The sequence below is a fragment of the Quercus robur genome, chromosome 2 (assembly GCF_932294415.1).
Source record: "Quercus robur chromosome 2, dhQueRobu3.1, whole genome shotgun sequence".
NCBI classification, from domain to species: Eukaryota; Viridiplantae; Streptophyta; class Magnoliopsida; order Fagales; family Fagaceae; genus Quercus; species Quercus robur.
The window spans coordinates 39,142,679-39,167,260 of record NC_065535.1 but is presented as its reverse complement, the minus strand read 5'-3'; the positions used below and the strand labels follow the sequence as shown (position 1 = coordinate 39,167,260).

The window sequence follows — 24,582 nt, the reverse complement described above, 5'->3', positions numbered from 1 at the left end:
ATAAAAATTAATGTCATCACCAATGATAGTCAAACCCACTCCATTCTTAATTCCACTTTTTATTTCTCCTCTCTCTCTTTCCTGCATTCTCAACAACAATTCTTATATAAACTGATCGTCAAAAGTCTAGCATCAATTCCTATATAATACAAAATGTACCTATTTACTTTACTATAAATCTAAATTTTAATATTATCAACAAATATATATAATATATCTTAATTTTAATAAATGCATGTAGTAGATTCAAAGACAAATAATTCAGTAAACAATTCAAAAAACAACTAATCATTTTTTGCCCTATGCATTACAGCTTACAGGTAATTACTTAAAGCCCAAAAGTCAGTGACACTGACCATTTAAAAACTTCTCATACAATGTTGGCCACTGCGTCTTCACTAGTTGGTGAAGACTGAAGCATTTGGTCAAGATTGTTTCACATGAAGCATATGCTTCACCAAGAAATCTATCTATCTACTCATATCATATCCCTACCACCAATTGATAACAAAAATCAACTCTATCATCCAAGGCAAGGACTAGGAGTCAATCTACAGACAAACCTCTTTAGTCTTTACCACCAACAATGGCAGACAACATTGGTTCCCAAACTCCTCCCCACATAGCCCTCTTTCCAAGTGCTGGAATGGGTCACTTGACCCCCTTCCTCAGGATTGCTTCCATGCTGTTATCCAAGAACTGTATGGTCACTCTATTCACAGCCCATCCAACAGTGTCTGCTACAGAATCCACTTACACTTCCTTGTTCCTTTCCACCCATCCACAACTCAAGCATGTCAACTACCAAATCACTCCCTCCCACCACTCCAATTCCACCACTGATGACCCTTTCTTTCTCCAATTTGCAGCCATCAGCCGCCATGCCCATCTTCTCCATCCTTTGTTATCATCTGCATCTCCATCTTTCTCTGCCATCTTTTCTGACTTCTCTTTAGCTTCTAGTATCACACAATTTGCTGCTGATCTTGCCATTCCCAACTATATTGTCTCCACCACCTCAGTCAGATTTTTTTCTCTTGTGGCATATCTTCCAATACTCACTTCAGAGCCTGCTAAACTTAGTAGCAGTTCTTTTGAAGTCAATATCCCAGGACTGACCCCTCTGTCCATATCAAGCATTCCCCCACCATTCTTTGACCCAAATCATCTCTTTACAGCACATATAGTTTCAAATGCTCCAGCCTTCTCAGAAGCAAAAGGAATCATAATAAACACATTTGACTGGTTTGAACCAGAAACTCTTGCTGCAGTCAACAGTGGCAGGGCTTTGTCCAATCTCCCACCAATCCTTCCAATTGGACCGTTAGAACCTTATGAGCTTAGTAAGGATCAATTCCAGAGTCTGCCATGGCTAGACAACCAACCAGAAGAATCTGTAGTTTATGTGAGCTTCGGAAGCAGAACAGCCATGTCAAAAGATCAAATAAGAGAACTGGCAGATGGGCTAGAGAGAAATGGGTGTAGATTCCTGTGGGTAATTAAGAGCAGTAAAGTCGATAAAGGAGATAACCAAGAGCTGGAAGACCTACTTGGCAGTTCATTTTTAGAAAGAACACAAAACAAAGGAATTGTAGTAAAGGGATGGGTGAACCAGCAAGAGATTTTAGCACATCCTGCCACTGGAGGGTTCATAAATCATTGTGGGTGGAATTCAGTAATGGAAGCAGCTTCAATAGGAGTGCCTTTGCTTGCATGGCCACAACATGGGGACCAAAGGGTAAATGCAGAAGTTGTGGAGAATGCAGGGTTGGGGATATGGGCAAGGGATTGGGGTTGGGGTGTGGAGCGGTTGGTGAAGGGGGAAGAGATTGAAAGAAAGATTGGGGAACTGATGAAAAATGAGAAACTGAGAGATAGAGCCAGGAAGGTTGGGGAAGAGGCCAGGAAGGCTAGAGGGACTGGTGGGAGTTCAAACAAGGTGCTTATGGGAGTCATTGAAGTTCTAAATCTCTAAATCAGAAGACAAGGAATAAAGTTAGTTCTACAGTTTTTCTTTTATCATTGTGTTAAGATTGCCTCCTAGAGTTTAGTTCAATAAAGGACTCCTTCAGTTGCATGTGACTAGGAGATTAGATTGCTTTCTATCTTTTGTTATCATCGTTTGTTATTAGATTGCTATTATTATATAGAAGGATAGGTGTTATAGTCTTATAGTTATTATCTAGTTTCGGCTAAGGGATTATAACTGTCATTGTTATCTGTCCTTGTTACTTGGTATGTATTTAAAGTAATGAGAAATAAGAGGCAACAGAAAATCAAACCAAAAATTCCTTTTCTTTCCTCATTCTTGGAGATTAGTCATCTCAAATTGACTACAATTCCATAAAATCAACCAGAACAGACCACGTTGGAGTTCTAATGCAGAAGATAGCGAATCAAGTTAATTAATTGGAGTTCTAATGCAGAAGATAGTGAATCAAGTTAATTAACATTTTCTAGTATCATTCTCATTTTTGTTATCAATCTTTTCTTTTGCCCTCCATCTTAATTTGTCTTCCTCAGGATTTTTTGATAAGCAATTTGTCTTCCTCAAGATTACTAGAAAAGAGTACCATTCTAACTAATTTACCAAACACATTTACCTAAAAAAAATAAAGGATTACTAGAAAAGAGTATGCTACAATTTGATAACAGCTTTGAGCAGCTGGGAGAAAAAAAAGGTTTTCGCAAATGGATAGGTACAGATCAATATAACTCTTACAGGAGTTTGGCTTGCATCAAGTGCTCCAATGCACAGATTGCAGCACAATGTGACTAGTCCAGTACACCAGAGCATTGGACAGAAGCCTTACTCCTCTCACAAAACCCTTATTGCTGCATCCAAGATTATCTGAAGATTTCGAAAATTCAAAAAATCAAATCAAAACTTTGATCAGATCGGATACAAAGACCCAACTTATCAAAAATTGACATAAATCAGATGCAAACAAGCCATAATTTCATTCAAATCTATAATAATTATTTTTATATTTATACACATACATAAATATTCTTCGGTGAAAAAACCAGGCATAATATATAAAATGGAAAAAAAGAGCACAATTTCCAATTTATTATGGGCAGGAGTTTACATGAGAAAAGTTCCACGTTAGGAAGACTGTAGAAGTCAAGCAGAAAGAGAGCTCTTTGAAATGACATCAAAAGATATTCCATTCTCTTGAAGTCGTTCTTGGAGATCCGTTGGGCCAAATACAATCCCAGGAGGGAATACTCCATTTGGTAGGTTGTCTCGTTGGCTCAGAAGAATAAGAGCACACTGAAGTAGAATAATTGGGGTGGTCAGGTAGCCGATCTCCGGTCCCATTACTCTTGTTATTATTTCCATATCAGGTTTCATGTTTGCCTCTGAAACAAGACTGTTGTTGCTAAAACCACATCCAACAAACCACATCTTAAATGAAGCACTTCTAACCTCATCATCAGAGGGGCCCTTCTTCCTGAACCATCCAAGGCTGAAAATTGAGGGAAATTTTAAGAGAAGCCACCTTCCAAAAGCAGTTCTACCCAGAAGTCCCATAAACATCCCAACTGTGATGAATCGGAAGACACCCAACAAAGATTTAGAGCCTATCTTCACCCCAAAATGAGCTGGCTTCACAGTTGACCAGAAAGCCCCCCTCTTTTCACTATGTTCAGCACTCTCATTGACCCCTGGAAGACCAACGGGGTTTTCTGTCAGAGCAGCGAGCGTTCTTCGAACAACAATAGAATCTGCTGAAGGCAGCTTTACAGCCCAAAGCCCAATCTTTTTCTGATGCTCTATAAGAGGTCCTTTGGGAGGTGATGGACCAGGAATCTACAACCATAAAATAAATCTGACATCAACAGCTTGTGTCCCAACTAGCAAGACACTACAACAGTGAATTTAAGGTGATTCGGAAGTCTATACATCATACATTTTAAAGAACGGTAGAAAGAGAAAAATCAATATTGCGGTTCCAATGTAGCATTGCAGACACATTACATAACAAACCGAAGAATGACTATGTCATTTCCATTCAAAAAGCTTCTTTGTAAAATAATCATATCATTTCCAAGATTATTTGAATAGTATTAGTTATCTTCACAGAGAAATTAAAAAAACAAAAAAAACCCTACAACTGTCCCATCCCACTTGAAACTCCAAGGCAAATTCATTTGAGTGTAAGTATTCACTTGCATTGCCTCAACCTTGCAGTAAGATTGATAATATGACTCTCTAACTCAACTAAGTATGATCAGTAGAAGATAAAAACGAACACAAAATTAGCAAAATTATAATTAATAACGGTTTGTATGCTTGGTATTCCAACCTGATTTACATACAAAAAAAAAAAAAAAATACTAGAGAGCTATATAACCCATTATTTCCTTATTTAATGAAAACTTTGAGAAGCACAAACATTGAGTGTTTAGCTCTTAAAAAGGATCTACCACCATCATCATTACGAATACCACTATAGTCTTTTCTGCCATTATGGCCTCCAAATACAACCATGAATGCCATTTTAATGCAGCTACTTTTGCACTGAAGTTTTTTCCACGACTACCACTTGAAATGGCAGTGTTAAAGGCAGCAAGGTGTACAGGATAATGGTGTTATAGTGGTCATAGTACAACTCCACTGCCATCAATCCTTTTTGGCTTCATTTTCTCTACTGCTGCTACCAACAAAAAACTTCCAAAACTATCATCACCATGATCGATATTCCAACCTCTTTAAGACTTCCAAAACCTCAAAAAACCTTCCACACTTGCCTCCCCCATGACACACAAATTTTTAAGGAGTTCTCCTATAATTAGTGCAACACTTGACTATTTGTTAGTTTCACTTTAATGGCTTCAAGTACATAACTACGCATGCATCACTCTGTCAGATTAGAAATCTCTACAACTCAATCTAAGAGTAGATAATGCATCTCCACACTGTAAACAACATCATTTCGTTTTTCTAACTTCATTATTTTTTACTGATCACCCCTCCCAAACCCACAAAAGTGAAGTGTTTTAATAATTTCCTACAAGTACTACCTTAGTCTAATGCAATCTTAGTTTATTCCAATCACTAAGATAATTAATAAATTAAAAAAGAAAAGGTCCTACCTTGGTGAGGTTTGATGTCAAAACAGATCCAAAACCACCCCCACAAAAAAATAAAAATAAAAAATCATATGACATCTAACAGTTGTTCAAATGAAACCACCACTAAAACACTTAACAAGTTACCACTACAAAAAATACCACGTATATAAATCAAAGAAATACGCAAGCCCCATTAATCAATTAATTATCGAAATGACATTTGACGAAATTAATTCTCCTACCACAGGCCTAGCTCTTCTAGGCCTAGATCGTCTCAGCTCCTGCAACTTATCAGCATTAGCTATGCCAAGAACCGCGGACTCAAAAGTGCCGAAATTTCCAACAATCCTCTTATGGGACTCCAAGCTCAGATAGGCCTCGACCCTGTTGGGCACCGCAGGGGGCACCCACTGCCTAGAATTGAAAATCAAGCCCAATTCAGCCGGAATGGAATCAAACCCACATGCAGAAACCACCAAAGAACCCGTCTCAACCGCCTTCTCACCATACTTGGCCTCCACTCTCTCCATAAACTCAGGCTCCCCACAAATATCCAAGTAATCACAACCAGTCTCGACGCAGGCCGCGACCACAGGCTCGCCGTAGAGGCGAAAGGGTCCGACGCAGTTGAGTATGAGCTTGGTTTGTGAGCAAAGGGAGAGAAGGGATTGGGGATCTGAGGTGTCGAAGGTAAGGATGGGAATTGGAGGTGGAGGGTGAGGTTGAGAAGCCCATTGAAGGGTTTGTGTTAGTTTCGTGGGGTTGCGTCCAGCAAGAGCGATAGATTTGAGAGAATTGTGGAATTTGAGGGCTTCTTTGACAACGTACTTGCCTGTGAAACCTGAGGCACCCAGGATTATGAGGTCGTAGATGATGGTTTTTGCCACTACTTCTTCATTGTCTTGCATTGTTCAATAAATTGTTAGGAGAGAATCAAGACTTGAGTTTTGAGGGTTTCGACTTTCAAGAAAAGCAGAGAGGCGTGGTGTGTTCGTGTAGAACTGCCAAGTGCCAACTGCTATAGTGCTGTGCCTATCTATCACTGTGTGTTCCTAACTGCCAAGTGGAGTGGAGTGGAGTGTCTTTTTTGTCAGCTTCTCTATTTTATTTACTTTTATGAGTACATTTTTTCTTCCATATCTTTGGATGATTTGGACAAAAAATTCTCATAATCTATTATGTTTCCAGCACGCGCAAAAGTCTTTTTTTTTTTTTTTTTTTTTAGATCAATTTTAAGATGATGACACAACCCAAAAATTAAATAAAAGAAACTATTGAGTTTTAATGAAGTTAATAATAATAATGATTTTTTTGAAGAATGTCTTATTTTGTAAAAGAAACCGGTGGACTGAATTTTTACTTATTTATTTTTAAATTTTGGATAAGTTTGTTTTGAATAAAGGGATCAGTAGGAGAATGTCATATTTTGTAGGCATTTTAAGTGAAGATGAAGATATATTTTTATCAGCCTCGACCACGGTAATTTTTGGAAGCCAAGGACGGCTGGCGCTAATCACATGCCTTGCGTCCGCAAATGACTTCTGAAAAAGAGGGTACCCTAGTATTTTGTGAGCTGCTCGGACTTGACCATCTCTGTCATTTACGAAAACTGCTGCTTGTAAGACGGTCTCCAAGTCCGCCCGGTTGACTAAGTGAAAATGCCGTTGGTAGGCGTGTGGATCTACAAAAAGAAAAACACGCATGCATGGTTAGTTTCCAAACAACATCATATTAGAATGGCGTTAAGGCTCATCGCCCTTCCATTCCCAGTACCCCACCTGGTTCTCCTTCTACTATGGGGCACGAATCGCCATCGTGCCATTCACCAGAGACGATAAGGAAATCCTTGTTTAATCCCTTGTTAGAATCAGGGAGGCATTGGATTAATCGAATCCTTTCGTCCCTTGTCTTCATGTAAAAGGTTTTCCCCTTCAACTTTTGGAGATTATAGCACCAGTTCACATCATGGTGGGTCAGTCTTAACCCCATCTTCTCGTTTAAAGCGTCCACGCAACCCAGAATCCTAAAAACGTTGCCGGCGCACTGGGTGGGGGCTAATCGGAAGTGCCTGAGGTAACCCCTCGCCATAGGGATTCTCATACCCCCCTCTACAAAGGCAAGGACGGGAATTACTACCGCGCCCGTTTCCCTCTTATAATGCCACTCCCCCATCTTACAATGCCTCAGACTTACGTTGGGAGGAATCCTATAATCGACGATGAACTTATTCATCGCCTCTTCAGTATCGACTAATTTCCTCAGTCTCAACTTAGCCATCTCTATGATTTACTAAACAAACCCAACCCGCGACGGGAGAAGAAAGGGAATCAACGAAAAATAAACCCAGAAAAGAAAAAGCACGAGTTAATGGAGGTAGGGAACTTACATAAAAGAGGAAAGGCGCTTCGGATAGGCTTTTTGTGCTGGAGATAGACTTGAATTTGGACGAAAATTCAGATGAACCCAGAATATACGTGCTAGAACTCTTAAGTGCAAAACTGAAGAGACAGATCCGTTCCAAAAAATCTCTTATACTTTCTAGGGTAACTGCACAAATTTTTCCGCCCATAAAGACCAAGGGATCACGACCGTTCGATCTTCATCATGCCGTAGAACGTGGGAAACACAAAGCCGCCCGTATTTAATGAGGCCACATTTCGCCTTCTAAGGGCTTTAGGAACGTGTCTCGGGCAGATAAAAAGTCTCGGGAACCGATAGGTGACAAGGATGGACAGGCATTGGCAGATGTATGATGTCATCAAAACCCTCCTATCCGTCCGAGGAGTCGGATAGCAGGATTTTGAGGGGCTATTGTAGGGCCGGGGAGCTTATGATCCGGCCCACGCTCTACCCGAGCTCAGGACCTGTGCCGAGGAGGTAGTGTGCCGAGGACGAGTGATCAAAGGCCGAGGGGTTAAGGGGAACAACTGAGAACGACCCTATCCTCGGCACTCCAAGACTTCGATAAGAAGAGCAACGTCTTAGTGAAGGATATCCCCAAATAGTCCCCTGAAGGGGATGTGAGTGGAATAGGGCCCACGTGGAGGTACGGTGCAAAATAGGTTCAAGGAAAATACGTCCCCTCCGCATTAAATGCGCCGGCCAGCGTCCTGATCATGTTAATGAGAAAAGACGCTTAGACGGTGTAACTTCGATCCTCGCAACTAACAGAAAGTAAGAGGGGACAGCTGATGGGACAGGTACAGAAGTAAGCACCTGCCTGATTAACAAATGGAGGGATAAGATCAACCAAGAAGGACTATATAATGTAAAAGTTAGTGCACCAAGAGGAGGCTGGGAAAAATGGCCAAAAACCAGAGCCTCCTAGCCCGCCTTCAGGAGAAAGACTCCTAGGGCGAAGACGACTTAACCATGTATGAACACCACGAAAAACCCACTGTCTGGTGACCAAGGCCCAGCCTTTCAAACCCACGCTCTACAAATGATATTGTTTGGGCCTTTTTACGTGCGAACCCAACACCGTTGCGGGTCGTTACGAATCGTGTCCTTACAATGCCCATTATGATTATCTATAGAAAAACTCATGAGAATATCACATTATTCCATTATAGTGGATATTGCCTTATTTAAAACGCATGGTAAATATTATTCTCAAGAAAATATTGGAGGTCACTATTTAAAATGCCCTAAAGAAAATATCATTTAATCCATAACAAAAATTATGAGAAACTATACAAGTTGTTATTTAAAGCCCATGGAAATTAATACCAAAACCTATCATAAATATTTATTAAAGCTCATGGATTCGTTTTATTTCTACTAACAACTAAAGCCCATGTGGAATAAAAAATTCATGGCAATATATGGTAGCTTTGTCCATTTTGTAGGGCTCACAATGAGAAAGCAAAAGGATAGGCCCAAGTGGAGAGAACCACCAAGTCAGAGGCCTACCAGAATACTCAGTCTTTATGGCCAAGCCCAACATGAAATCTCAGCCAAAACAGTCCATGTGTGCAAACTGACCCCACTAGAGAACTCCATTCAGTTTTACCTTTCGTTGGAGGTTACCTCAAGAAGCAACCAAGCTCCCAAACCAAATTAGGAACTGGCCACCTATCCCACTTCCAAATCTGACGTGAACAGTACTAGAAGGCTAACACCTAAAGGCTAATGAGCAATAAATACCCTTCTTCCCCAAGTTTTGGTCACAACTCAAGTAAGCCATAACCAAGACCTCCAAGCTCATGAAATCATCAACCAAATAGTTTATTTTATTACTAAAAATGTATGTAATTGGTTCATGAACCAAGCCCATGAATTTTAAAGGGGAAAATTTGGGAACATGTGGTTTGGAGGGCATAAAGGGATCTTCAGCAGAACCCTCTGAAATAAACTTAAACTTTGACACCTGGCTTGGGGTGTTGAATCCTACTTCCTAGGGTCCAAATCTCAGTTGCAGCACTAGGATTCTTCCTTAATACTTGCCTTAATCCCATTGGCTGAACACAATCTCATCAAGCTTAGCATTTAATGCAAGATTACCCCAAATACTACCCATTTGTGACATTGCCCAAAGAAGCAAAATAGCTCCAAAAGCAAATCTTCCATTTTTAGGCCAAATCCAGGTTATTAATTCAACTGTCCTGCTTCCCTGAATCAGAGCTACGTTTTTTGGATTTTAGCTAATTAATGCTTGCTCTAATCCTCTCTATAAAAGGCAAACCACTCCAACCCCTAAGGGGGGGAAGAGGCCTCTCTAAAAATTTCTGTCATTGACTACATTCTGCAGAAATTCAATCCCTCTTAAGCTTTCTTTAAGCTTCCCCAAGCTCTCTTAAGCTCACTCACAACCTTGCTCAGCCTATAGTCACTATAATACCAACATTCCCCACCTTGCTTACACCTTCGTCCTCCATAAACATCCCATAACTGACCATAACCAGCCTAAATTCCCTCCATGAAACTCGGCCAAGCTTCCTCTTAACCAACTTCTCATAGGCTCGCACACTCACCCAACAAAAAACCTTCTCCTAACATACCACCCACATTTCACTTAAGGATCTTGGTAACCACATGCTGCACTGAACTAGGATTCCCTCTCTTCCTTCATACCATGCCAAATAACTCATTTTTCATCACTACACGACCACTAATATTTACTTATTGTTTTACTATGGGAGGCTATAATGTATTCGAGACTTTTTTGGAATTTTTTCTTCATATTAATGTAATGATGGCTGAGAGTACTGTGGACCCTATTGAACAAAATACACAAGAATTTCCTGAAGTTTATACTTTATTAAATTTATTTAATAATATAATATAAATTACCCTACTGTTAGAGATAATACCATACCGCTGGAGGACTAATTTGAACTATAATACTATAAAAGGACTAATAATATAACAAACTAACAACAGTAACGTATTTATTGAGCTTTATTGTTGTTTTCTTGTCAGGGTGCAGCCTCTATCTCTTGCTTGGGCAGGCTTACACGACACCGAAAGCCTTTGGGCTTTATTTCAAGAGCCCATCGTCGAGTTTCGGCTTGACTACCTCATATTCTATTTGGAAACGTCAAAATTTTCCCCTCAACACCTGTCCACCAGCTGCTCTCTAGGAGTTGGGGGAACCACCCCCACCACCACCCCCCCCCCCCCCCCCCCCCCTAATACTTGCCTCTCCAATCAACTTGACCATCACAACACTTGTTTAACCATTTCTAAATCCAATCACAAGGGCATCTGACTTTGTTGGCACAAAACAAGCTTTCTGCCAATTGGCAGGACCTACATCAATTTTCTCACCCTCCTATTGAAAGAACTCAAGGGTCCGATACTACTAAAACTAGCGTATACCCCATGCAATGCACATGATCCTTTTTATTATTATTAATGCAACAGAGGCAAACTTATTAAGAGAAACTACAATAAGATGATTCCTTTCTTCATCATCACCATTATTATCACCATCGTTGATCTTAGCCACATGATGGCAATCACTTACAATTACTGGAGTGATTGATTGCCGTGCTTTTTTAAGCAAAAGTTAAGAAACAATCATTTTCATTATATCATATCCCAAACGAAATTGGTAATTCAAGATAATGAATAAATAACTTACCTTTCCTCTTTCTTTTTATGAAGGGAAAACATATATTTTATTGCAAATAATATTAAACCGTTACATCAAGGATAAGTTGTTGTTGGACAAAAAATGGAGCTTCTTCCATCCACACTATCAAATCCGTCACATATTGGGAATGCCTAGCCACTCTATGAGCTACTATGTTAGCTTCTCTTTGTACAACAGAAACTTCAAAGTGCTCAAAGCTGTTAGGTAATGATATTGCCAACTCAATGATGTTTCCTAACAATGCTTGATCCATATCCATATGGATCATGGACTAGATGGCTGTAGCCAAACCACCTTCTAGAATAGGCCTTCGAAACCCAACTTCATGAGCAAAATGCAAGCCCTGACCAGTTCAGCTTCAAGAGGATCTTTAACTCGCCTAATTTTTTCACATAGCACTGCCATTGGTAGACCAATTGAATTCCAGATAATGGTAGCCACTCCCACAGCTCTCAACTTCTTAAAAATTGCGCCAATCAACATTCAGTTTTAAAAATCCCCCTGTGGTGGTTGCCAGTGCACTGTAGCTTGGTTTTCTGCACTATTCTGCCTCTGACAAACTGACTGGAATTCATCCAGCAGCAAGCTAAATTTCAATACTTGAAAACAACTGAAACCAATAATTTATTCAATTTCTCAATGAATTTGTTTGACTACCAAATGTATATTCAGCTAGCTATTTAGCCTACTTAACTGAGACATTCCAATTTTGTAAATCCCCAGAACAGGCTGTTAACAAACCAAATGCCAAACCCCACAAATTTTTGGTAATCTCTACTGATCAAAGCATACTGCATCACATAGAGAACTTCCTTGTCCAATTAATGTAATGAGAGGTAATGGTATAAAGCATATATCTTTACCCAGTGCCTCCATATGAAAAATAAAAACAAAAAATAAATCCTATTCTTTCACTGCAATAATAGCTGATGAAATAAATACACATATATTTAAAGCTAACATACCATTGCATCAAAATAAGGCATGAAATGTTTTATTTCTCACCAAAATTGTATAAACTTTGTTGATGTTTAAATCAGGTAGCTGTGGGAAACTAGACCACTGATTCCATTAGATGAGTAGTTGGGTACGCTCGGTCAGATCAAACCCTTTCTGGAACATCACTTCTGCCCATCTCCTAGCCTCAACTTTCCTCCCATGTTTAAAAAATCCATGTACTAGGATGTCATAAGTCCATCGATTAGGTTCATACCCTCTTTGACACATCCGATTGAACAACTCACAAGCAAGATCCATCTCGCTCATGCTGAGTCTTCTCAACAACATATTATATGTATAGATGTTAAGTGGGAAGCACTTTTCAATCGCTTCTTCCAAGTCCTTGACACATTGAGTCACTCTAACACGACCAGAAAATGCGCCAATGAGCAGGCCAAGCAATGAACTATCAGAAGATTTATCATTCTGCACCTCTTTCAAATCAACCCAAGTGTCATATAGCTCTTGAGTCTTCAAAGAATGCAGCAAAAGTATGTTACCGATAAAGGATGTTACATGACGCCCTGTTTTCTCCAAGTCATTAATAAGATTTATCGCCATATCATATCTTTTGTTTGAGCACAGCATCTGTATGAGAACCTCGTAACAATCAGTACCTGGAACCACTCCATTATTCCTGCATTCTCTCAAAAACTCCAATGCAATATCAACCTTGTTGACTTTGCAGAGGCCAACAATAATGGTATTATATAGTTTACTCTTAATCTTTCTTCTCTGGCGTATATCACTAAAGAAATTCAAAGCATCGGAAATTCTTTCGTTCTTTAAATAACTCTGCAACATAAGAATGTCAGAACTCAGAGTGGGCTCAATCCCACTTCTCCGCATCATCTCAAATACTTCTCTAGCCAGGTCAGGTTTTTTGGCATGCCCAGCTCCATCAATGAAGAAGTTGTAAATCTGAAAATTGGGTTCATGACGAGATAACTGCATCTCCAACAATTTGAAAAATTGGTTTTCTGGGTATTCCATATCACATAAACAACAAATAACAGCTCTGTACAAGGCACGATTTGGGGTGTGACCCTTTGCTTGCATCTCGATAAGAAGTCTGGCTGCAATATCTCCCCTGTTCGACTTGTTGAAACCATGTATCAAGTTAAAGTAAGTAGTTTTTTTAGTAACTTTATTTATTCTGTCAAGTTCTCCATGTATCAAATACCCATCCTCTACCCTCCTAGCCCTACACAGAGCAGATATAAACTTGTCATACGAGAAAGTAGATGGCATAAAATTCCTCTCCAAGGCAACAATGACCAACTCCTTCATCTTATCAAGCTTTCCCTCTCTGCACAAAGCATCTGCAAGTATAGAAAATGTTCTTCCACGGGGGAAATAACCTTGTTCAATAGAATTCTTCAACACACGATAAGCTTCATCGACGCTTCCATCACCACAGAGAGTATTGATTAAATAGTTATAGGCCATGCTATTAGGAGAGAGCCCGAATTCAGACCTCAAATTGTACAACTCAAGTGCAACATCCACCATCCCGGCTTTACAAAAAAAGCACAATGCAGCATTAATGGTGACCATATCAGGGGATATCTGACCCTCCTTCATCTCCATTAACAAATCACACAACTCCTCAAGTCGATTCTCCCTCAAAAGACTACATATCAAAACATTGTATCGAAACACATCGGGAACATACCCTTCCAATGACTTCTTAGTGCGCAAGAAATCCAGAGCCCCATCCAACTGCCCGGCCTGAACAAGATCCCTAATCCAAACCCCATAAGCATCCTCCATTGGCACCAAGCCAGAGTCCCGAAACTCCTGCACCAACTTCCCAGCTTTCTGGAATTGATTAGTCTTACAAAGAGCATCAACAAGCACAGTGACAACATGGCCGTGCAATTGCCTCCCTTGGGTCAACAAGCCTCGCAAGTAAAGCTCAGCGTCATGGAACAACTTCTGCTTACAAAAACTCCTAACAACAATGGCATTTGTAAAGTCAGTCTGAAAACCCCGCAATCGAATCTGGTTTAAAATGACGTGAAAGGCATCAAAACTGCTCTCATCGACCAAAGAATTCAACAAGACATGATAAGCAAAGGGATCCAAGTCAAGACCTTGAAAGCGCATTCTACCAAACATTTGGAGTGCAACTTGAGGCTTACCAGCAACAGCGTATCCCATGACGAGAGTGTCATAGAAACGAACCTTATGCAAGTAGCGCTGCTTCATGTAGTCATCTAGAAAGTCTAACAAGAGAGACATGAGTTGGGCTTTGGAGAGGATCTTGAAAATGGCGTGGAAGGTGGCCCGAGTGTGGTGGAAACCGGGTTGGCGGCCGGCCCAGTCGAAGAATTTGAGGGCGGAGAGTACGTCATTGCCTCTGCCTTTTCCGTAGTTAAGAACATCTAAGACGAAGGATTCGGAGAGCCGGAGGTTGAGTTGGGAGAGAGCGAGGTCGGCGGAGCGACGAGAGGCTAAGTCGTCGCTGTCATTGTGGGGTTGTTGGGTGTTTAAGATGAGGAAGATTTGGTCAAGGAGAGAGTTGTTGCGGCGATTGAACCAGTCCTTGAACGAGGAGACTAGAATATCCGAATCACGGGTTGGGGTTGGGGCTGTCCAAGGAGAAGCCAGGAATGGGATCTTGTTGTTGTTGTTGTTGTTATTGGTTGATGATGATGATGAAATAAAAGAAGAAGAAGAAGAAGAAGAAGAGTAGTGATAGTAGTGGATTAGGATGAGAATTGGAGAATTCTTACTCCTCCTGTTGCTGCTGGATTTGGCTACTGTTGTAAGCATTCTGATTCTTTTTGGCACCCACAACCACCACCACCACCACCACCGTGTGCGTGCTGCTGACTTGCTCAGAGACCAACAACGACTCACCTCCTCACTCCTCAGGGATTATTGATTCGATACTGCTAAGCACCATTCTGCTGCTGCTTCTTTTTTTAAGAATTACACATCTGATGGAACCAGACTCCAACCCAAATTTGAATGAAAAAAAAAAAAAAAACACTATCCTTTAAGTTTGAAGAAATTAACGCTTGGTTATATTAGGAATGAAATATTTTAAATTTTTATAAGAATTTCTTTATAGAAGTTTAATCATGGTTAATTAAAAATAACTAATAAATTTAGAATAAAAATACAAAATTTATCAAGTATCAAAACGGAAAATCTCTTCATAACTCGTTGAAAAAATAAAAAATAATAATAAGCAAAACTCATACTAAATATTTTTTTTTAAATATACTTTAATTATAATTTTAAAACAATGAATTTTAATAATGAAATGGAGGATAATTTTTTAAAACAAAAGGCAGTTTAGCACACAACATTTTTAATAGTATTAATTTAACAAAATTTGGTTCATTGAATGTCAAGAGGGGAAAGTGTTTTTTCCCTTCAAGTTTGGGTTGGAGTGTCGCTTCCTCAAACCTCAAGGGAGTTAAAAATAACCCCAATGAGAGTCTAGTAGTCAAGTACCTTGTTTGCCTTGCATTATGATTTGTTTAGATTGAGGGGAAGTAGAGTAGAGTTTGCTCAAACTTAGTCTATTTTCAACCAACTCTACTCTACTCCTCCTCCCTCTCCCTTCAATCTAAACGGGCCCTTAGTGATTGGATTCGAGTCATGCACCATCTAGCATGAGATTTAACTTGTCAGGATAGAAAGTGACTTTACTCTTAAGAAGAATTAGCTCACCTCAACCGCATCCTTATTGTAACCATGGAGGTTGTTGAATATCGCTCTGCTTTTATTTTTCAATTTTGTTATTTGTGATTGATATTAATTTGGAAAGGGAAAGTACTGTGTTCTTTTTATTTTATATTTTGACTAGAGTAGTGATGAATATATCATTTTTAATTCTTTTTTATTATTATTATTATTATTATTATGGTTCTCAAAGAAAATGAGTACAATAAGGGCTTTATGATAATTTGCAAGAAAAATATCAATTTTAGACTATAATTGTTCAAATGATGAAGGTACAAAAACAACACCTTTTCACCAATTTTACCAAATACGTAACTGTGATTTCCAAAATTGAGTTTTAAAAGACACATATTTTAAAATTTTTATTTTTCAAAAACGCACCTTTAAAAACAACTAACCTAAAGAGACTCTTAGTAAACAAGTCCAAGAGTCTCGACTATTAAACGATTATCTATATTATAGGGAAATTATTGTGTACACCCGAAGTACCATAAATGCGTACTCTCTCCTCTCACATGAATGGTGGGTCCCACTAATTAAATTCATGGTGGGATCTACCATTCATGTGAGATGAGGGAATACGCATTTTTGATACTTCAGAAGTACCTAATAATTTTCCCTATACTATAATACTATATTCATTAAATGAACCTTTAAAAAAAATTTATATGATTGAGATATTTCCCTTCTAAATCTAATGTCATTTCTTAAATAAGCTACATCAATTAGATCCAGAGACTCAATAGATTGGTGGAGATACTTGCCATAATCTTATATTACACACTCAATAGAGTTCACAAACCTATGTAGCATTTGGTATTCAATTTGAAACCTAGCTAATGAATTGCACTTAAGGTTCTGAATTAAGTTTTACTCATTCGCGTATAAATTAAGAGGCTTTTCTCCAATGAAACAACATGTGATTGATCCCTTTCGCAACAATTTGTTTCTAATTTCTAATATCTTCATTTATTTTTCTAATTGGATTATAATACGCAAAAAAGAAAAATCTTTAGAATTTTATTTGAGTTTATGCTGTTCTGAGTTGTTGAGAGTCATGGAAAATGAAACGAAATTTATAATAATCAGGAGTAAATTTTACTAAAGTGATCCAATTTTTGACTTATTTGTAGGTTGATCGGATAGATTAAGAAGAAAGACTTGGGTTTTCCAATTAGAAAAGACATCTTCTTCTTTTTTTAATTGTTTTTTTTTTCCCCTTGATGGGTGGTTGTTGTTGTTGTTGTTGTTATATATATGTAGTAATGTTGAAAACAAGATAAAAATAAAAATGAAAAGCCTTTGATCACGTGCGAAGCTGTAATGAAACAATGAACAAGGCAGATGAAGATCAACTTGCATGTAATAATCAAATTATTTGTACTTCTTTAGATTTTAAGCTACAACTTGCAACTTTAGGCTATAGACTAGAAAGTAATGAAACAATAGTTTTCATCTTATTTTTCCTTATATTCATGCATTTTATTGTATTGTACTAATGAACAAGGATTAATCAACTAAAAATATCAAAGTCAAAGGCCTGAAGCTTTTTATAATGCTTAAAATCCTTATCATGGCTTCCTTATCGCACCTTATTACTTTGTATGAATTTGTGAAATAGAGATGTAACAAAGCTTCAAAACTGTGGAATTAATTGTACACAAGAACATGGCCACTAATCTTGATGTTTGGAACCCAATTAATATTTGTGGACGGAATAAAAAAAAATGATGATGTGTAAGTTATTGTAATATAACTATGTTTCCTATTATCTATCTTTTATCTTTTTCCTATACTATTGTGAAGAGAAAAAACCCTTTTGGTTTCACTTTTTGTAAATACTAACTCATATGAATTACTAGCCTCTTCGCACATGCGCTACACGTATTTAGAGGCTCTCCTCTTTTTTTTTTGGCGAAAAACACATTTTGGTCCCTACATTTTCAGCCGATTTTCGTTTTAGTCCCTAAGTTTTTTTTTTACCGCTTTTAGTCCATCTCCTGAAAAACGCTTCCATTTTAGTCCCTGCCGTTACATCAGAAACGGATATTGCAGACGTGGCAAACGGCAAAGTTAAATAATAATAAACTAATGTCCACTTGGCCTAAATTAATAATAAAAAATATTTTTTAATCCCACATTAGCATCTAAATTAAAAAAATTAATTTATTAATTTTAACTAAATAAAAAAAATTAAAAACAGAATTAAAAACTAAAAATCTTATGAATTGAGATCTAAGTGTACCTTGAACAAGAACAACAAGAACACAAACCCAGATCTAAGAACACAAACCCAGAAATTATTTTAAAAAAAAAAAACTAACCAAAGCTAGAAATTCCGATCTCAAAGCCAACCCACAACCACCAAAATAAAACCCACAACAACCCAGGCCAAGAAAATCAACCCCCAAACTCCATCTCCTCACGCCAAATCTCCATCCTACAGTAGCCGTTATTCCCTATAAATACCAACCACCAATCAACCCTTCTCTTCTCAACCCAAACCGACAGTTACAATGAAGATCGAGATCCAGTGCTTTTACTTCCTTACCCTTCTCATCCTTCCGATTTACGCTGCCACAGTCGTGGGAGGCAAAAATGGCGGTGGTGGTGGGGTTCTCGTGGGTGGGTGGCAACTGATAAAGAACGTAACAGAGCCGCATGTGACGGAGATCGGAGAGTTCGCGGTGGAGGAGTACAACAAGGAGTCCAAGTCTCAGTTGACGTTCTTGAGCGTGGTGAAAGGCGAGACCCAGGTGGTGGCTGTGGGTTGATTTTCTTGGCCTGGGTTGTTGTGGATTTTATTTTGGTGGTTGTGGGTTGGCTTTGAGATTGGAATTTCTAGCTTTGATTAGTTTTTTTTTTTTTTTTTTTTTTTTAAATAATTTCTGCGTTTGTGTTCTTGGATCTGGGTTTGTGTTCTTGTTGTTCTTGTTCAAAGCACACTTAGATCTCAATTCATAAGATTTTTAGTTTTTAATTCTGTTTTTAATTTTTTTTATTTTGTTAAAATTAATAAATTAATTTTTTTAATTTAGATGCTGATGTGGCATTAAAATTTTTTTTTATTATTAATTTAGGCCAAGTGAACATTAGTTTATTATTATTTAACTTTGCCGTTTGCCACGTCTGCAATATCCGTTTCTGATGTAACGACAGGGACTAAAATGGAAGCGTTTTTCAGGAGAGGGACTAAAAGCGGTAAAAAAAAAAACTTAAGGACTAAAGCGGAAATCGGCTGAAAATGTAGGGACCAAAATGTGTTTTTCACCTTTTTTTTATAATTATAATCTAAGTACCAAACTTTTCATTTATCATAATTCGAGGTTGATGTATTTTTAGTTACAAATATACTTAAGAATGTGATGAGATTTATGCATTTTCAAATATATTTATATTTTGTGTTACATCTCATTACACCTAGGAATTTTAGTGATTAAAAAATGCATCAGTCCCGAATTATGATAAATGAAAATTTTTGTACTAAATAAATAAGTTTATGAATAATTGAAAAAAGTTTATAAATAAATTCATAAACATGAGGCTCATTTTAAGACTAAAAAAAAAAAAAAAAAAAGGTTTAAATTTTCTTTTGAGGAAAAAAAAAAAGGTTTAATTTTTTTTTAAAGGAAAAAAAAGGGTTTAATTGTTTTCAACTTCCATGCGAACTGCGAAGACCACTTATTATATAATCAACATATGGCAATTGCAGTAATTTACGACAGTTTATGAAACATACGATTGGTCTAGATTCTAGAGCTGAATGACTGAAGAATCTTTATAAAATAATTGGAAAAGCATTCCTAAATTGGGATCAACTTGGTTTGGTCTGTCTCAGTGCTGTCAAAAATTAAAATGATAATTGACAAGAAAATATGGAAGAAGGGCAACAAATAAAGCTGCTAAAGAATATTGGCCAATGCATATCCTTCATTATTTTTTATGGGGTCATATTAGAAGATAGTAGTCACGCCTCAGTCATTCTTCACAAATCATCACCATACTAATTAATTTCGGTACCCTAAACAGGAAAGACACTATGATTATAAGTAACTAGTTGCAAACCCAAGCGATATGGGAATATATTATTATTTTGAGATTTGAAATAATATATAATTCGATCTCTTTAAAAATTAAACAAATTTCTAACAGTAATTTCTATCTCTCTATTTTTACAAATTTTTATGTTTTTGATTGATATATATATATATATATATATTTTGAAGTGTTCCATATTTTTCTAACTATTGTTATTATGCATTATATTTTCCTAATTTCTTTTAGTACAACTAAAAGTTTTTAGTTTCAAAATTTTCATTCTTTTAAGGAGATTATCATGATAATAAAATATTATCATATAATTACAATTGATATTATTAATAATTGATAATACTCTTAATCCAAACATGTCTTTTCTCATTCTTAAGTAAGTGCACCATGATTCTAAAAAAAAAAAAGAAGAAGAAGAAGTAAGTGCACCAAAATAGATTGAAGGAGACCGAATGGATCAAAGTTAACCAAAATGGACCGAAATAGACCGAAGTGTATTGAATGGATTGAAGGGACCAAAATGAACTGAAATAATCCGAATGGACTGAAGTGAACTGAATGCCGAACTATAATTAGTAAACATAACTCAAAAATTAATAATAATTATAATAATAAAGTAATGTAAAACCACAACCTGTGATAAGTAATTTATTCCAATGTGATGAAAGTGATTTGTTGTTGAAGTAAGATCAATAATATTTGTTATCATATTAATATTTTTAACTAAATTATTATGCATAAATCTGTGATTCTATGTGCTTGTTAAAGGTTTCATTCAAGTTGAATTTGGTCCCATGTAGAGAAAGTTGATACAACACAAAAAAGCATATTAGAAAAACTACTTGCATGTAATATTTTTTACAAGAAAAAGATAAGGCAAAAAAAAAAAAACTTTCGTCAATGTTTTTATTATCTTTATCTCTTGAAGTTGATATAAATGACATATGATTCTCTAAGTTAGAGCGAGACTGGATCCTTCAACCTAAACTTGAATACTACGTTAATATACAGATATGAATACAATAATAAAATATGATTTTGTTCGGGTGAGTATAAACTAATAATAAATAAATAGTGTCTTCACTCAAGCTGTTTGTATTACATGTATTTTTTTTATTATAAGTTACATTTAGGTTCAAGAATGTGTAAAGTCATGGTAGTGATAAGCGATGGTTCTATTATAATTGATAAATTACAATTAGGTTTGAATATCTGCAAAGACATAATATATTATTGCATACATTAATATTTATATATATATTTTTTTTTTTAAATGATGGAAAGAAAATAATGACACAGCATCTGATAATAAAGGTTACTCTTAAAAATAGATGTTTATGCTTTTTTTTTTTTTTTTTTTTGTGAGAATCAGATGTTCATGCATAAGTAGCTTATGTTTACTAGAGGAAGAACAGATTGAAAAAATAGATTTGACCTTTGATTAATTGCTGCAAAAAAATTGAGTAGCCTTCTCGTTTTTTTAGACCTTTATTTGCTAAAATCTTTTCGATTGTCCTTTGGTTATATATATATATATATACTTTTTTTAAAAAAAATTTGCTGAGATCCTTTGGTTATATTTCATTCTCATTCTTACTTTCCCTACAATATACGGAGTAGGTTGACTTTGAACTTGGACTATGTCTAATGTAGATTGAGCAAACCTAATGGTGGTGGAGGAGGTAATGTATCTTTTGACATTGAATGATTAATGATTTCTTTTTAGTAATGACTTATGAGCTAGTGGTATGGACTAGGGAGCAGCCAATTGAAAGTTACATGGTTGAGTACAAGAAACAGAAGTATTGGCATCTAAGAGCATCTTCAACAGCTTCAGCAAATTTTTGTACTGTTTGGAGAATGAACAATGACATTTAGTTTTTACATACCCACTTTTTTAAATACACTTCCAACAGATTCTCTGTCCCATTCTCTCTCTCATTTAAATATTATTTCTTCATTTATTCTTTATTCATTCTCTATTATTATTTATTTTTCCTATATTTATTCCCAACAATTATATTTTTTAATGAAAAGTGTTATATTTACAACATTTTTTGCAATACTTTCACAACAAAATTTATGTGAAAAGTTGTTACTAATTCTAATTTGAACTCACCACTGAAATTATCTTTTTTCTCGTCAATATTAACTAATAACAATTTGTTACTTAAAATTTATTGTGAAAATATTGTAGTAAAATTTCTTAATTAGGATTTTTTATTTTTTATATTATTTTTTATTCTTTCATTTCATTCTCCTCCACACACATTTCATTCTCCTTTTCTCCCCCAGAACCTTCCAGCAACATCCCATTTGCTCCTCTGTTCCTCAAAAAAAAAAAAAAAAAATTGTTCTTCTCATCGGAGAAAAGACAGAGAGAGAGGAGAAAGACTAGGAGAGATTGGCTTGGCCTCCACCGCATGCATCTCCACCGCCACTCCAGCATCTCCACCGCCAGGCTGGGTCAGATCGGTTTTTTTTTTTTTTTTCATACTTGCTTGTTCTAATTCAAATTTATTTTAAGAATTGGATTTTGTTTTGTGGTTTGTGTTTTGTGTTTGGATTAGTTCTTTTGCTCATGAACAAGTCTCTCTCTTTTCTCTTTTTTCTTTTATTTTTTCTGATTTCATTTGGTTTATGAGAAAAAAAAAAAAAAAAAAAAAAAGCAACAACAACGGAGAGAATGAGAGAATGAGAGGGAAAAAAAAAAAAAAAGCAATGGAGAGAATGAGAGAAAAAAAAATCCGGATGAGAGAGAAAGAATTGATAAAATAAGGAGTTGGTATAATATTTTAATGCAAGAAATTCAATTGCTAATGTACAGTAGCTCATCAGATCTGATGAGCTACTGTTCATTAGCAAAAAAAATTTCCGAATATAGCTAAGCTGTTGGAGCATGAATAGTGTACAAATTCTCCAAATTTTAGCTAATATACCCGGATATAGAAGCTCTTGGAGATGCTCTAAAACAGAGGAAATAGTAAATCATACAAGTGGTCGATAGATTGTCATAGTATACAGCATGCAATAAGGTTAAAAGCTACTTTTTTACTCAATTGCACGCATCCCTTCTTAGCTTATTAGACCTTTTTTTAAAAACAAAAACAACCATCCAGTGAAGTGAAGTCCTAATAAGTAGTAATATAATACAAACTTCTAAGACAACCCCACCTATTTTGGGGTGGGTCTGAACTCTGAAGGAAGCATTGTTAATGGCAAGTCTCACCAAACTTTTCTTGGGCCCATAAGCCCCAGAACCTCCTCCCACAACCCAACACTAGGTACACTACTAGCCAACCCTATTACACTTGGACTACAAGCCGCAACTGTCCAATAACCAGCTCTTATTTCATCCTTTAGTTGCGCTTTCTCCCACCCACAATACCCATCAAAGAACCTGAAGTCTTCAACCCCAACCACATTCCTCTTCACCATTTCAGCTGCACACCCCACACTCTCCTTACTCCCATAATACAAACCCTTCATTACTTCCTCAAAAACCCCACTCCTCCTCACCCCATCATCACTGCCACTGGTACTCACCAAAAATAAACCATCTTCTTCCAGGGGCCCACCAAAGAACAATGGCCTACCAGAGAATGTCCCTGTTACATCTAGCACCGTTGATCTCGTTTCCTTGATGGACATAAGTGATGGTCGATTAAGAATGACCCCAGATGGGCCCAAGGCCCCCATTGACAAGACTAGGATAACTGTTTTTTCAAAAATATGAACACCATCAAGCTTTTCAGTAGCTACGAGTAAGCAACCCTTCTCTGGCTCATGAATGATGTGAGCCCATTTATCACCAATTGTGATGGGTAGAGGTAGGGGATAATCCACCGCAATATCTGGATCAACAACATGAGAGGGGGGCTCTTGGGCTTGGGACCTTGTTGCTCCTTCTCCAGCTACAAGTTTTGCTCTAAAGCCTCGCCAGTCAGCTTTAATATAAGGCTTGTTTTCATCTTCCCAGGGCCAGGATGATGATTCCATATAACAACCTATTAAATTTAACTTATATCAACATTACATGCATATAGAGATCAAAAATCAATTCTTGTACGTGATAGTTAGTGATAAAGAAATTAAAACACTTACATGATACTAAAAATGGACTGCCAACTAGTCTGCACTTAAATTGCCTAGAAAATCTCTTTGGGTGATTGAGAATTCTAGCTTTGATTGAGGGAACAAGTTCTGTAGTTTTGGTGAAGGATCTGGAGGTGAGAAAACAAGCTTCCATGGTTTTACTCCTTTCTATCAATTGTAGATTAAGATGATGGAAGATAAGAGTAGTTGAGACAAATATATATACATGGAATGTGACTAAATGTGCACCACAAGGTGTTGTTCAATACCAATCCCAATCCATCCAAGTCGGATGTTTCTTTTTTAGGTGTCAATGGATATGACTTTACACATGGCACTATTGAAGCATATGAAAATCATTACACATGGATCAATCAAACCCTTTATTCGTGGTCATTGGATCAATCATACCCTTTTTGAATGATGTGTCAGTCTCATAGCCAGTTATATATTTTGTTGTTCCTTATTACTTTTTGACTAGAGCACCAACTTGTGAAGAAATTTCATGTCACTACTCACTGCTCACTACACATGGCAGTCTATCAGTGTCCATTAGTGAG

At 37.0% G+C, this 24,582-nt stretch overlaps 4 protein-coding genes across 7 annotated transcripts; 1 reads left to right on the top strand and 3 right to left on the bottom strand.

The window, feature by feature from the left end:
* Nucleotides 1-361: 361 nt before the first annotated feature.
* LOC126713640 (UDP-glycosyltransferase 13-like) lies at nucleotides 362-2,297 on the top strand. The gene has a single exon (XM_050413452.1). The coding sequence runs from the start codon at nucleotides 587-589 to the stop codon at nucleotides 1,973-1,975; it is 1,389 nt and encodes a 462-aa protein (XP_050269409.1). The 5' UTR covers nucleotides 362-586; the 3' UTR covers nucleotides 1,976-2,297.
* Nucleotides 2,298-2,604: 307 nt separating this feature from the next.
* On the bottom strand, nucleotides 2,605-6,168 carry LOC126713641 (probable mitochondrial saccharopine dehydrogenase-like oxidoreductase At5g39410). 2 transcript variants are annotated; one of them, XM_050413454.1, is made up of 3 exons: nucleotides 5,325-6,168; nucleotides 3,093-3,817; nucleotides 2,605-2,851 (listed from the first exon to the last, which is right to left on the bottom strand). In XM_050413454.1, exons 1-2 carry the CDS (start codon nucleotides 5,988-5,990, stop codon nucleotides 3,128-3,130), a joined length of 1,356 nt encoding a protein of 451 aa, XP_050269411.1. In that variant the 5' UTR covers nucleotides 5,991-6,168; the 3' UTR covers nucleotides 2,605-2,851; nucleotides 3,093-3,127. The 2 variants fall into 2 exon arrangements, with proteins under 2 accessions (XP_050269411.1, XP_050269410.1); XM_050413453.1 differs by lacking the exon at nucleotides 2,605-2,851 and having other exon boundaries at nucleotides 2,941-3,817.
* Nucleotides 6,169-11,151: 4,983 nt separating this feature from the next.
* Nucleotides 11,152-15,160, bottom strand: LOC126713639 (pentatricopeptide repeat-containing protein At1g71210, mitochondrial). Of its 3 annotated transcripts, none has more exons than XM_050413450.1 (2): nucleotides 12,145-15,160; nucleotides 11,152-11,743 (listed from the first exon to the last, which is right to left on the bottom strand). In XM_050413450.1, the coding sequence occupies exon 1, from the start codon at nucleotides 14,954-14,956 to the stop codon at nucleotides 12,251-12,253; it is 2,706 nt and encodes a 901-aa protein (XP_050269407.1). In that variant the 5' UTR covers nucleotides 14,957-15,160; the 3' UTR covers nucleotides 11,152-11,743; nucleotides 12,145-12,250. The 3 variants fall into 3 exon arrangements, with proteins under 3 accessions (XP_050269407.1, XP_050269408.1, XP_050269406.1); XM_050413451.1 differs by having other exon boundaries at nucleotides 11,152-11,789; nucleotides 12,185-15,160; XM_050413449.1 differs by having other exon boundaries at nucleotides 12,185-15,160.
* Nucleotides 15,161-22,693: 7,533 nt separating this feature from the next.
* LOC126713638 (uncharacterized) lies at nucleotides 22,694-24,243 on the bottom strand. The gene is made up of 2 exons (XM_050413448.1): nucleotides 24,032-24,243; nucleotides 22,694-23,934 (listed from the first exon to the last, which is right to left on the bottom strand). The coding sequence occupies exons 1-2, from the start codon at nucleotides 24,174-24,176 to the stop codon at nucleotides 23,153-23,155; spliced, it is 927 nt and encodes a 308-aa protein (XP_050269405.1). The 5' UTR covers nucleotides 24,177-24,243; the 3' UTR covers nucleotides 22,694-23,152.
* Between the last annotated feature and the right edge of the window lie 339 nt (nucleotides 24,244-24,582).

Coding starts and splice junctions, on each gene's coding strand:
- LOC126713640 (XM_050413452.1), top strand. CDS start 587: ATGGCAGACAACATTGGTTCCCAAACTCCTCCCCACATAGCCCTCTTT.
- LOC126713641 (XM_050413454.1), bottom strand. CDS start 5,990: ATGCAAGACAATGAAGAAGTAGTGGCAAAAACCATCATCTACGACCTC. Junction 3,818..5,324: donor CTAGAAGAGCTAGGCCTGTG/GTAGGAGAATTA, acceptor TTATGGTTGTAG/ATTCCTGGTCCATCACCTCC.
- LOC126713639 (XM_050413450.1), bottom strand. CDS start 14,956: ATGCTTACAACAGTAGCCAAATCCAGCAGCAACAGGAGGAGTAAGAAT.
- LOC126713638 (XM_050413448.1), bottom strand. CDS start 24,176: ATGGAAGCTTGTTTTCTCACCTCCAGATCCTTCACCAAAACTACAGAA. Junction 23,935..24,031: donor CAGTCCATTTTTAGTATCAT/GTAAGTGTTTTA, acceptor TAAATTTAATAG/GTTGTTATATGGAATCATCA.